The following is a 13856-nucleotide window of genomic DNA, read 5'->3' as shown; positions in this document are numbered from 1 at the left end:
GAAGTAATTAAAGACCCAATAATAATGTGCTTGACATAAAAACGCATTACACAATTTCTAAATATAAAATGAGAAGTTTTGGCGATGGTGTAAAAATGTGTTGCCAAATAAATCTATTTTGTGTAAAAAAATCGCTCGCTATGTCAAATAGCTTTTTAAACATACGCAGGCAGGGGAAGCCGCGAGCGGTATTTATGGCCAAAAAATTGTCTGCAGATGACGAAAGTTTTGTGCGACGAAAGTTATGTCCAACATTTTTTGTCCCATAATGTATTTCTTTAATAATATCCGTCGTCTGTCTGTCTGTCTGTCTGCGAAAGCCGTGTCCCGTGGAGGAAACACGAAATTTTAAAATGCGCACCAATACCAAATGCGATATATTTTTGCCGACTTTGTTTTCATCGCTTGCGCGTAGTATACTAATCACGACGCTTGATTCTTTAAAAAACAATCCAAGATTTTCGCGACCAAAAAGAATCCAAGATTTTCGCTATATTATTATTCAATAGATTTTCGCGGCTGATGGAACGAAGGCCATTTTGATTTTAAAAATGGTCGTGTATGGTCAGGCAATGAGGTTTGTTTGACTTTTTATCTTCTGAAAGCTTTAAATTTTTGTAATATTTGTGTTCTGTTTGTTTTCAATGTTAGGATAAATATATTATCACGTTTTTTGGCCACATACAGATCTTAAACGCACCAGTTTTAGGATGTTTGGCTAGGAACGAAGATTTTGGAAGTTAGCTACCTAGCTAGCTAGCTAGAGACTGCCTTATTACTACTCTGTATGGTATAAGAGCTTTTTATCCTAACCAACATTTATTTTTATGTTGATAATGTAGCCATGTAGCTAGCTATATCTCTACTTAAAAAGTGAAAGTATATATAAAAATGCAGTTTGGCTATACAAAAATATTCTTAAGCAGTATATAATTTTTATGCGAAATGGTTATAGCTATAGGTGGCAACATCTTTTTTTATTTTCCTGAAAAAATTTTCTGCAAATAAAATGGCAGGCTGTTCCCCGTATTTTTATTTAAACCGTAGTTGCAATGAAGTTTTACTGGATATTACCGCTATCTATACGCCTCTTCAACTCAGTTTACTGTACTAATACTGCTCAGCCCTGTGTTACAATGTACCGTTTCATTTTCCTAAGCGCCTGTGCAACACTGTTTGACTGTACTAAATGCTCAGCCCAGTGTCATAATTAATTTTTTAACTTTCACATACACTTATTCTGCGAAATAAAATTATGACGGGGTAACAACGGTATGTAAACTCTGTTTTATTTCAGCTATCGTTGCGGGAAGGTTATTTTTTAAAAAATATGTTACAATCGAAAAACTATAATGGTGTATGCGCTTCACTTGATTTACGACATACTGTATACCTGTACTAAAGCGCTCCACCTAATTGTGTGACACAGTTTACGGCTCAATGGCGGGTCACACCTTGACTTGTGACTTACCCAGTCGATTTTTCCACGGGTTAACGACTTCTATATTATAATACCCGTATGTAGTTAAAGTTCACAAACTAAAAGCCAAGGTTATTACTCACAGTTGGTGGTGGAACTTCCCAAAGCTGCCATTTTATAATTTTTATCATTCTTTTTAATCATCCATCACCTACTGTGTTTAATATCTCTTTAATAAAAATGTAATTTCTGTTTTGTGCTTATGTGTTTCATTCATATTCTTACTACTCACTCTGTGACCGTGCTGACTTCGTTTGGCGGGAAAAAAAGCCGAGGAAAAGAGGGTTGAAATCGGCTACCCACATCTACCAGGATGGGAAGTGCGTAACTGTAATGAAATACTATTAATTGTCATTTGGACAAAACCACTTCCTTTTCTTGGTTTAGGTGGTCGATATTAAACACCGTGTTGTTTATATTTTTATTTGTTTTGTTCTTCTTATTAAAACCAATTATAAATACTCAGGGATGCACGTTAACCACTTAGAGAGTAATGCTTCAGTTTAAAACTGGCGACAATGAGGTTTAAGTTTATTCAGAAAATTTATCTTTGGATAACCTTTTGGCAAAACTGATACCCCTGTGCATCACAGCTAATACGGACAATAACAAATGTCTGGGGGACCAGCAGGCATTAACTCAGTAAAGAGTTTTATTTGTAGTGTCAACTACACTCTTATTCAATGTTTCTTTATTCCTGTAGGTACACCATTCATACATCTTTCCTTTCATCTTTAACGCCCCTACATTAACAAAGCACTGCAAAAGGTAACACTTTTTATTCTAATATTGTGGGTTTATTTTTTATACACAGTACTTAAATATTGACCCCGGCTAGTTTATACTAAAATTCATTAAACATTGCTTAATGCTTTGCAGAATATTCTAACTATTTTTACGGTTTTTTAAGGAGACGTACCGTTTATTTATGATATTTTTTTAGTGTTTTCCTGGAGTATAAATCAACATAGCATAGGTTGCGGAGCGGGGTACAGAATAAAATAACTAATTCTGACAGCTGGGGGATAGATTACGAGTCATTTAATTACATTCAACAGAAGTTCAGCACGTTTATAATCTATCGTTTTGCCGATGACATAAACAAGAAAGTTGACAATTTTATCTTAAAATATGACTTTGTTAGTTAAATTGGAGTAAAAAAGCAGTGTTAAAAACTTTCTAAGTAAAGGAGAGCTAGGCAGAAGTGGGTAGTTTGTAGCTCTAAATATACGGCTGTTAAACATTGTCCTGCTGACCCCTTTTTTGTGTGCCTTTATTTTAACGACTTGGTAATTGCAGGCTGTTTAATAAGTACAATAATTACTACACTTTGCGTGATACGCTAGAGACACAATAATGCAGGTCTTTTGTCGCCAACAGATCACTCAATTGTTAAGTTAGCTTTTACAGGCGCAAAGAGATTAGTTGAAAAAACGAGCACTAAGAAAGAATAATTCACAGTAGACAAAATTAAAGAGATAATTGCATTTTACGGAGACAGTTTAAACTTCATGAACACACGGTTTATATTGTTTGCGTGGTAGGATTGTTTCGCATCAGCTAGTTAGTAGCATTGAAAGTTAGCCTTAAGAGAAGTTGATATTGTGTATATAACTCCACTGGTAATTCTAAATGTCCAGTAACATGATTACGAAAGACTTTGTGCACAATTAATTTAAGATTTTAACCCGATTCATAATTAATTTGTCTTTTAGCGAAAATAAATAAAAGCCACAACGTTTTAGGGAACTTTGCCATATACTAAGAAACTGCAAGGAAATCATTTCACGACCTTGAATGCGATGCAAAAGCTATCGCAAAGGTTTGGCTTTCATTCTGTGCGCTCCGAACTGGTGCTGCTGCAAATTATATGCGGTATAGAGCTGGTGTTGCTGCGAATAATGGCATCACTGCCATCTAAACACGGCAGATGATCATCAAATTCCAGTGGGAACAGATATGTAAAAGGTAACAAATTTCTGTTGTCAATGCTTTTCCGTGACAAAGTACTTGGGAGTGCCACGAGATTGCAACCTTTTTTTTTATCTCACCATACCAATATATCAAAATACTTCAATACTGTTGTTTTTTTGTTCTAATCTATTGTTGAGAAGATATGAGAAGAAGCGCTGTTCCTGAAAATGTGCGATAAGTGGGAATGAAGTTTCTATTCGGATTCTGCACTATAATGTAATATGCGTTGTCTGGTTATGCGCATGCGTATTAGAATATTATGAACACCTGTGTTGTGTCCTCGGACAAGCCTTGGTCTTTAAATGCATGAAAGCATTGCAAACTTCATTTTTTATTAAAACAAAATTACTGTAATTTCGGTTTTATGAACCTCAACGAGCAAATAATGGAGAAAAAGTTGACATGGAGAACAACAGAATGAGATTGGCAACTGCAAAGTAACAATGTTATAGAAACAACGGTGCATATGTGATATATATATATAGATATAGGTGACTCTGCACATTATCTTCCTAAGTGCTGCAAAGATGATGGATCCAGTGTGACTAGAACAAGAGATCCTGGGTTCAAGTTTCACTCAATCCATTACTTTTGCAGCATTGGGAAGATAATGTGCAGGGTAACTTATATCAAGGTGACTAGCTTCACAGTTTTCGTTCCTTGAAAATACGCACAAAAGATGCAATTCACATTGTGGCTGTGGATACTGATAGGTTTTTTAATCCAGTTGGTGGCCATAGGTCGGTCGTTTTAAATACGTCGAGTTTGGAAAACACTTATGTGCCATGCGATAAGTACAAAATATATAAATTTAATGTACTACCAATATGCCAAATTACTCCAACATTCTTTTTCTGTTCTATTTTATTGTTATGAATATGTAAAAAGTAACAAAATCAGGCTTAGAGTTTGCTTACGTTATACTTATAAATAATTACAACTACAATTGTGTTTCATCACAAGAGGCGAGTTCAGACAGTATAGTAGTAACTTTTATTTGTACATAAAAAAACTGTCTAATGAAAATAATCATAACACAAAACAAACATCAAAAGGGTCCGCCAAAGCCAACCAATACACTTAAACCCTGCTTAAAATTTTCCCTGAGCATGTACATGCTTATAAACGTCATTTTTATAAAAATAACATGTAACATACGGCATAAGAAAGGTATGACCCATGCTCAACTAAAATTACCTTATGCTTTTTTCAAGTTATAAGTGACCCATATTAAGCACGCTTAAATATAGACAAGTGTCTAAAGAATATAAAAATATGATAATGCCACAAAATGGGTAAATATTTTCAGTTTTAGTTTGTATTTATATAATAATTTCAATGTTTTTTCTTATATGTTATCAATAACGCGAACGTTGCAAAATCGACTTTCACTGGTTTGCTTGTACAAGTCGAACAGAGTGGAGACTGAGGAATGGAGGTAAATTCCAGAATTTGTTGATAACGAGAGCAGGAAACAAAATTATTGTAGGTAAAAGGTACACAAATATTTCAATCAAAATTTCAATCAGTGCTGTCTTGTTATTGTAGGATTAAGACATGTGTATCATACAATGTTTTTACTCATAATTAAATATTTATAGGTAGGCAGGTCTGCGTAAATACACAAGTTGTCTAGCTTCGTCGTGTTTTTAATAAAAATGACTCCATATTCACCAGCAACAGATGTAACTCTATTCGAACATGTTCAAATATCACAAGCAAGGGAAATTTTATCTTTTTTTCAAAAATTAATAAAGTGGGTTGTACATGTTTGTATTTTCAAAAATTGCCATTATCATTTAGTGTTTAGAACCAACTTATTGTATCAATATGGTATACTTAACAAACAAGTTACATCATGTAGTGATCCACTTGATGCAAGGTTGTTACATCATGTAGTGATCCACTCGATGCAAGGTTGGCTTAACATCGTTTTCCCAGATAAGATCTTCGCATTGTGGAATGAATAATTCGCCATTATCTAGATGCAAGTTAAATCTTTTTACAATCGAACATTTTTTTAACAAAAACTTTCTTTACATTTCCCTGCCTTACCTATAGCCTACTGCTAAAATGTAATAATAAAAAACAACAACATTCTCACCATTTACAACTTGCTGCGGAACTTGAGTGGAAAAGTCATAACTCTGTCCAATATTATATCTACAAACAATTATGGTCTTCTTTGATGCATTATCAAAAGCCACGCAAGATCCAATTTTGTTTGTTTCCTTCCAAACAATTTGGGAAAAATGACCAATCTGTTTAAATGCTTGTTCGTTTGTTTCATAAATTTCAGGATGTTCAAAATTGTACTTCGCAATTTCTTCGTAACTAGCAGAATGTAATAAAATAAAATAAAAAAAATAAACTTAACATAGGAACGAAACAGTTGTTTTAAGTGTGCGCTCTTCTTACTTTTTGTCATAAAAAGGCACTTACAACATTTGAACAGCTTGATAGATGCGATTCCAATTAGGATCTGATGGCATTAAATACAAATTCTCACCATCAGGGTAACAGCTATCATGTTCAAAATAATCATTCTCCAGTAAATAAATTGCCCAATTCTTCGAGTCTTTCACCAGTCTTTCATCCCAAGCTAATGTTTCAACGCTGTGGTACGATCGTAATTTGTTATGAGCATACAGACAAGCTTCTAAATTTTAAAAACGCTGCATATAAACACCTTAACTAAATTAGGTGTAAAATACATGCCCAATCTCAAAGCCCGTTCCAATATCCATCACCACAATTGGGTCATGTAATTTTTTTAAAAAAAGTAACTTTACTTTTGAGTCCAGCCTTGATATTTGATGTTTCTTAACTTTAAAGCAGATTTTTTTTAATATTTCGTTATTATAGTTCTTAGAAAGCACTTCTCATAAAATACAAAATCGTATGTTTGATGAGGCATTCTGCCAAAAACGGAACAAAATGATGATCACAGTGCTTGGAGACGTGTAAAAATGACTCAGTAAACGATATGGTAAATCACCTTAAAACAAATTGGCAAACTACAAAAAATACATGAATGAACAATAAAGAAATAGATATACATTTCTATATACTATGCCATTGCAGCTTTAATACTCTTCTTGTGTAGCGAAACACTTTTTTATTATTAAAAAGTGCAATAACTGATAATAATCACACGATGCGTTTGGCGCTTCTTCTACAGTGCAAATTATATCGTAATTGCACTGTGCGGAGTGCTATTATATCTTAATTGCACTCCTCTTTAAGGAGCGCCGATAATTTAAATATTTATTTTCTCGCGTTTTATGATAAGTCAAAAAAAGATATCTTTACAATGAATCGAACTAATTATAAATCGGGTAATAAAAAAATCAAAACATTGAAATTGACATCCTGTGCTACTCTTACAAATTGTGTGATTAGCTCGTAATCGAACGTTTACTCGTGCAATTGGAAATAATCGAACTTGTAATTTTTTTGCTTTATAAATTTATGCTCGTCCTAACGGACTCGGAAAATTAAAAGCAAAAAAAAAATACTAGTTCGATTATTTCCTAATTGAACTCGTAAACGTGCGATTACATATATGAAATACCAATGATGTAGCTGGATGATGAAACATGCTATAGGAGCCTTGCTGAGCAATCTAATCTCATTACAACGACATATATTTTCATCATATCTATAACCCATGTCTTAAAATTTAGGCATTTTATTTCATTTAGGAACTCGCAATTTAAAACCAAAAATTGATAATTAAAAAGGTTCAGGTTAATTGAGTCTTTATAATACGGATAAGCTGCTTCGTTATTTATTGCTTAATCTGACATTAAACTATATAAACTTGTATATCTTTTTGTGTACTTTTTTTTACCAGTTCTACAATAATTCATATGCTCATTCTCCAGAGTTTTAGACACAGTTTAAAAATAGGACAAATATCTGTATTGCCGTTTTGATATTATATGGTGCTGCCACTAAGCCCACAACTTTCAAAGATTATGTCTGTCGTATTAGGAGTCTGTTCGTGTTTCATCTTGATGTTAAAAATGCTACAGGTCTTGGCACAGGATAAATAAGAAAAAGAAAGAAAGGAGAAGAAACACTTGAAAATTATCGGTACGGACAAAGAAGGAACAAAAACTTAAAAACGGGTGTAGAAAAATACGATTTTTTTTACGTTAACTGGGAGAGGTGTGCTCTATTTTGTAAGAAACCAACACCAAGAAAAAAACTTCGTGATGTAATGTTTTGAAAAACAAAGAATGAAGTCAGTTACCTTTATCTTCACATACGTAGATGGGTTTTGTCACTGGTATCCTCTGAGCTGCGAGAAAATATTAATATTCCATGAAAATAATTATATTTCCCAAGTCCCTTGCTATTATATTATCGTGTATCGAGAAACATTTAGCTTATGGAATATTTAAAGTTAAATTCCCTAATTATAATTTTGATGATACAATTATATTTTGTGTGGCGATAACAGGTAAAGTACAGTGTGCTGAACACCAAGTGCGGAACATGCACTCTTTTATTTTTACTAGAACAACTGTACATTTAACAAAATGGCGAGCATTCATTTCGGCAACTTTTAAAAATATACCAGGAACAAACCAAGGCTGAGGTTCTACTAAATTACAAGAACAACAAGGGATTCTTCAACAATAAAGTAAATACAATGGATTCAAGCAGTCAATACAATCTTATAATGTGCAGTACATGCTTTACATATCCAACAAGTTATTCGACATAAATATGGGAATATTACCCGAAAGTATTTTGATAAAACTATTAAAATTATCCAACCAATCTTATCTATCATATACAATCAATAATAAAATAGGGGGAAAAGTCCACAATGTGACAAAGCTAAAATGATATACTCCACCTGCTAAATGGTTCTATATATGTGGACGTTTGGTTCCTCTAAAGGTTCCGCTGTAAAAACAGTAAACTTTTTTTTACAAACCAGACATAAAACAGATGTTCAAGAACATAGTAGAAATTACATAATACCATCTAAATGGTTTTTCACAAAAGTTGCAACCAAAGGAACTCTTATTTATCCAAAACACAAACCTGAATACTTCGGGAGGTATGTATGAGGATTAGCTAAAAGGAAATAAAAGTTATAATTGTGTTAGTGCTTAATGAACATTCTTTTACTGGTTAAGAATAAAGCATTCCTTTGTTTTCTTACACATATTTTAAAAATATTAATGTAAGTTTACCGATATAGGCATCGTGAATCTCTTCTACTTGATCCTCAGTCAGGGTAACTTTAGGAGCATGAGCTCCATGGTACAATCCGCCGGTGCGACGTTTCATTGGTCGTTCTAAATTAAAAACAAAGTTTGCTCTCATAGTTCACACGTTATTTTAATCAGAAGTCTTAAAAATGTATCGTCGTTATTAACAAATACTTTAAAGGAATGGTTAACGCGATTAAACATCCCTAGGCGAAATAATACACTAAGAAAATGTAGGACGCATGTACGTGAGCATTTCACAGAGTTGATGTTTGCAAGCGGATATTCTACCTGCTGCCTTCTTCACGAACTCATAAAGATATTGGTGCATTACGGTCGGCTTTAATAAAAAGACAATGAGTTTCCCAACGTCTTTTTTTTAATCTTTTTTATTTTAAAGAGACGCAACGTAACTGAAAACATTGTAAGGCTGTTATTTTAATTCTTGTTTAATTAAAGCTACTGCCAGCGAAAATTGCTAACTATGCACGTACTGCTAATTAGGTGATTTTTTAAATGACGAATAAAATGGGAGAGTAACGAAGCACCTGCACATATTTAGGATAAACAACGTTTTGAGAGCCAAGTTCAACCTCTTTAGATCAACGTCGAGCCACCAAATTGATGAAGTTTGTTTGTTTAAGGTCTATTTAAATAGATTTTTATTAATTAAGCAATGCAAGCCTCACAGGCTTTCAAAATGGAAAAACGGACGTAATTCGCCAAAGAAGGACTTTTTTTTTAGCTAAATTTAGATCCATTATGAAGTTGTTTACTTAACTCTGCTACGGATCTTTTTAGTTTAATCTATGATGATGTTTTTGTGTAGCTTAGTTAGTCTTTGGTCATCTAGCGAAGGCTCTATAACTCTGCTGATTAGAAGTAGTATGTCACAATAGCAGTGTTTGCTAAGTTAGAAATTTTCCCTTACTGATCGGCCTAATTAACCGCACAAGCATAAGAACGACAATGCTGCGCAGTCCTGGTGTGTAGTCAAGGGTGAGTTCAGATCATTTCAAAGCAGACTTTATGTACCATATTCGCAACCTTTGCTATTCAAGTGCTGTTAAAAATGGGTAGGTTGTTCCCTGGATATTTCAGTAAATGAATAATTGTTATTTTAGAAAATCCGAAGGTTTGCAAGACTTAGATAATATTATTTCGGAGTTAATCAGCTGAAGCAATTGCTAGTTTTACACCAGAAGTGTCGGTGGCAAAGTCGCTACCATCCGAGTCCGATGCTATAGTGGAAGAAAAGACGCGTTATACATATTGATGATTTAGCTTACCATAAAAGGATGTGGAGAAGTAACATACCAAAGAAGTTAGGGAGAAGAATGAAAATATCAAGCGAAGGTGCGCTTATGAAGATGCTAATGAAAATAAAACCTTGATTGATAAAAACAGATCTGGAACACCGTTTTAAGGTATTCTCTGCAGTGCAAGTACATTTTTTACATTTATTCCCGACAAAGTTTGAATCTCACAAGACAGAACAGATTTAACCACATCAGGGATATTAAAAAGAACCCTGACTTGCAAAACGTACTTGGTTTAAAAATAAACACAACAATATTGTAAATGTGCTGATTGCCTGTACTCCAACTCCTTTGTTTCATTTGTTTTACTGTCCTACTCATGTTGCATATCCGATAAAAAAATGCTCGTGCATTCAACTTTTAAGATTCTGTCCCACCATATAAATATGTAATGGGAAAGTTAATGTTTAGCAGGAATACCTTGCTCGTCATATCATCTTATATACTGCAGCAGGAAAAAGGGAAGCGTACCAAATTCTCCCATCAGAAGTCGCAAAAGCAAAAAGAGTTGCAAGTTTGCGCATTCTAATCGACCAAGTCATACGTGCGAATTCCCAATAAGATTTCCTAAAAATATTGATAATGTTGTTAAAATATTTTCAGCCCGGACAAATCTGAAAAATTCCCTTTTTAATGATTAAAGTTGCAATTAGTATGTAATATGCATAGTTTCCTATAACCATAAAAATTATTTTTGTTCAGGCTTACCTATGAACTTAAAAATGAATTGAACTCGCAAATATGCTCTTTAAATTTGCTTTAAAAAAACATTTTAAAGCATGCATATAGAAGAATAAAAAATGCTCGTAAGAAAAATTACTTGCAGGTTATACATAACCATTCGGAATTTCTTTGTGGAATCTCTTTTTATCAGTTATTTGTGCACATTTATCGTGTAACAACATATGGCAAATATTACAACCAATACTATTGTCATGAAACAATTGAGATTGGCCGACATTCTCCGTTTTGCATGATGGACATGAGTACACCATTGTACGTTGATTCTTTTTGTTTTTCTTTTTGTTTCTGTCCTGCCAATGGATTTTGTTTTAGAAGACCATCTGTGTTAAGATTTGCCATTTTAGTACAAAATGGTTCATTTTGTGTGGCAGGTACAAATTAGTGTATTTGTGTGGTAATATCTTCATCTTTAATATGATCTTCTGTAATTTTAGAAGATTGAGTTTTGTCTGTTATCAAGCAAGATATAATTTGTTGAACCAAAAAAGACCAAATTATTCCAAATCTTTTCCCATATTTCAGGGTAAATTTTTATTTTTTCACTTTTTTGTACACAAACAAGAAGGCAAAATCTTTTTTGAGTTGATTTTTTAATTTTGCAATCGTATTGGTGGTGCGTTTTAAAAATTATGTCTGTTTGGTCCAACATTCAATTTGACAGCAGTGATATGGAAGAATATTTTGGCATAGGGTGACAAATGGAATAGGGCCATTCAATTTCTGCAACAAAATCCCGCAACACTTACAACATCCTTTAAGATTTGAACTTTTATGCAACTTCATGTTTGGTCGCTAAAGTTTCAGACGGTTTACTTATAATCGAATTTTCTAGAGCATTGTTTTTCAGCGCATTAGTTCATGTAAAAACATGTTAAAATTTAGACAAAGTTATCCTTCCTTTTCTTAGCAAAGCCCATGTAGTACTGTATGCCTGTTGTTTGGTTTTTAAGTAGGACAGCACGAAACGCAAGACTTCGCTCAGCAAAAAAATCTTTTTATTTACGCCTGCTTATGGGGCGGCAATTAGTTTGAAACCTAGCAATGTAATTATAACATACGGGTGGCCACTTTCGCGAAGAGATTTGTTCTTTAATACACTTTTGTGAAATTGTTTAAGGATTCGCCTAAACAGTTTCGTTAGCTATAAGCTTTTTTCTATATTCGTCTCGTGACAGTAAATGTTGCTTTTCAGCTTCATCATTAATCGGTACTTGGCTTTCCCAGCAGGTAAATACGTTCATGATAGAATGCCAAAGCCTGTTTTGAAAATGTTAGGGCAATAAAAGATGTATTTAAATAACATATATGAATGTGAAACTAAAGTATCAAAATCGCCCTACAGAGATTTGTTACGTAGTGATAAGAACACTCTCAGCTTATCCGCCGACATCAATTAAAAATGTTGCACTGACATGGATTTCGTCGATGTCTAAACATTTTTGGGCCATTTTTTTTTTTCGCATTAACTACAATAACGTGGGGAAAGACATGTCTGTCTTGCTGCGTGTTGTTTCCTCAAATTACAATTATTCAGTGAAGAAACGAAAAAGTTTAGAAAACTTTTAAATAGGTAGAAAAACATTGTTTCTAACATAACTCCCATTAATAACATTGCAACTCGGACATATTTAAGGTTTGTTTACTTTCCCTGAGTTGTGTAGCCATAAGAAATGCGCACGCATCTTTTTTCGGAATTACCGTAAGTACGTTAGAATAACAAAAGCATTACTTTATATTGTTACTAGAAATCAACAATATGTCACGTACCTGGTGAAGAAATCATTTCGAATAAATCGTGTCTTGCCTACAACTCAATCAACTTTACTCAATGTAAACTTTAACCAAGCAGCTTGTTAATTAAACTAAAAATTATATTGAATAACTGTTCCCTTGAATTATGATAATGACAACGTAAAATGGTACACAAAGATTGATAACAGAAATAATGACGATATAAGTAGAGCAATTTTTAATATAAATGGATTAACTTCTTTCTTAAAAAGAAAAGATCACAAACTTCATTTTTATAAAAATTTATTATTCACTTGTAGCTTTGTGGTACAGCGTTCGCTTCCAGTGCGAGATGTCTTAGGTTCAAGCCCCGCCGAGTCATGCCGGAGACTATATAAGTGTGAATCTACCTTTTCTGTTTAGCGTTCAGAATGAAAATAGGATTGGTATCATAAGCAGTTGTCTAGTTGAGCGATGGCTGTTCTTTCACGACTTTCGTAGCTCAAATGAGAGCTTTAAATGCATTAGGACCCCCTTCGCAGGACCCATGTTGATAATAGTGGGTAAACATTTTAATAATAATAATAATAATTACATGTTTTTTTATTGCATGAACAATGGTCATCAGAAAAATTTAAAGGTTTTTATAAGCTCAATTAAAATTTTATAATTCTCAACGGTACAAAATAAAATATAAGTGTAATAAAATATAAAACTTAGGTGTACAATAGTACAATAGTGGATAAAATTGTTGTTGAGGGAATATTGCTAGGGAAACAGTCGAGACTTGATTATGTCCAAAAAGTAGAGGGTATTAAAAATATAATCTAAACATTGTGGTAGTGGATCCGGGCTCTATTTTGCCCTTCCCAATACAATCCTTACGAAACAGACAAAGGTAACATATCTCGCTTGGTACTAAAACTCCAAATAGCAAAAATATTTCACTGCACACTTTACAGTTTTTTCTTTGCTTCATTAAGTGATTATGTAATAAAAAAATTCCCCCGTACCTTAAATAAAGCAATTTGAAGCTATTATAAAAAAGTTTGGAATCTATTTTGATATACCAAAAATGATTTGCAACAACTCCTACTGCAAGGTTAGACTGGATGAAATTAATTAACGTCAAAGGTATAAAGTATATACTTAAATATTCGTCATCCACTCACACATGTGTCATTGTTGTCGATAGAACAGCCTTTAATTTGATAACAGATTTTCCATGAAGTAGAGTTTCCTAACAGGAGTGTTATAGAATGTACCATCCGAAGGTTCAGGGTAAAAAGTGAACAAAATGACAAATCGATTCCCTCAAAAAGTTTAACCAAGAGAAACGTGACATTTATACATTGACCTTAAAAACGATTTCTGTTC

The 13856-nt window shown here is 33.4% G+C and overlaps 1 protein-coding gene across 1 annotated transcript; it reads right to left on the bottom strand.

Annotated features, from left to right (window-relative positions):
* Window positions 1–5171: 5171 nt before the first annotated feature.
* Window positions 5172–12676, bottom strand: LOC130629932 (venom allergen 5 2-like). Its single transcript, XM_057443310.1, has 7 exons — window positions 12516–12676; window positions 8668–8772; window positions 8516–8548; window positions 7713–7760; window positions 5897–6113; window positions 5559–5788; window positions 5172–5435 (listed from the first exon to the last, which is right to left on the bottom strand). The coding sequence occupies exons 1-7, from the start codon at window positions 12529–12531 to the stop codon at window positions 5341–5343; spliced, it is 744 nt and encodes a 247-aa protein (XP_057299293.1). The 5' UTR covers window positions 12532–12676; the 3' UTR covers window positions 5172–5340.
* Window positions 12677–13856: the final 1180 nt, after the last annotated feature.

This window comes from Hydractinia symbiolongicarpus, chromosome 2 (assembly GCF_029227915.1).
Source record: "Hydractinia symbiolongicarpus strain clone_291-10 chromosome 2, HSymV2.1, whole genome shotgun sequence".
NCBI lineage: Eukaryota > Metazoa > Cnidaria > Hydrozoa > Anthoathecata > Hydractiniidae > Hydractinia > Hydractinia symbiolongicarpus.
The sequence above is the reverse complement of the archived record's forward strand: the minus strand, read 5'-3'. Positions and strand labels throughout refer to the sequence as shown.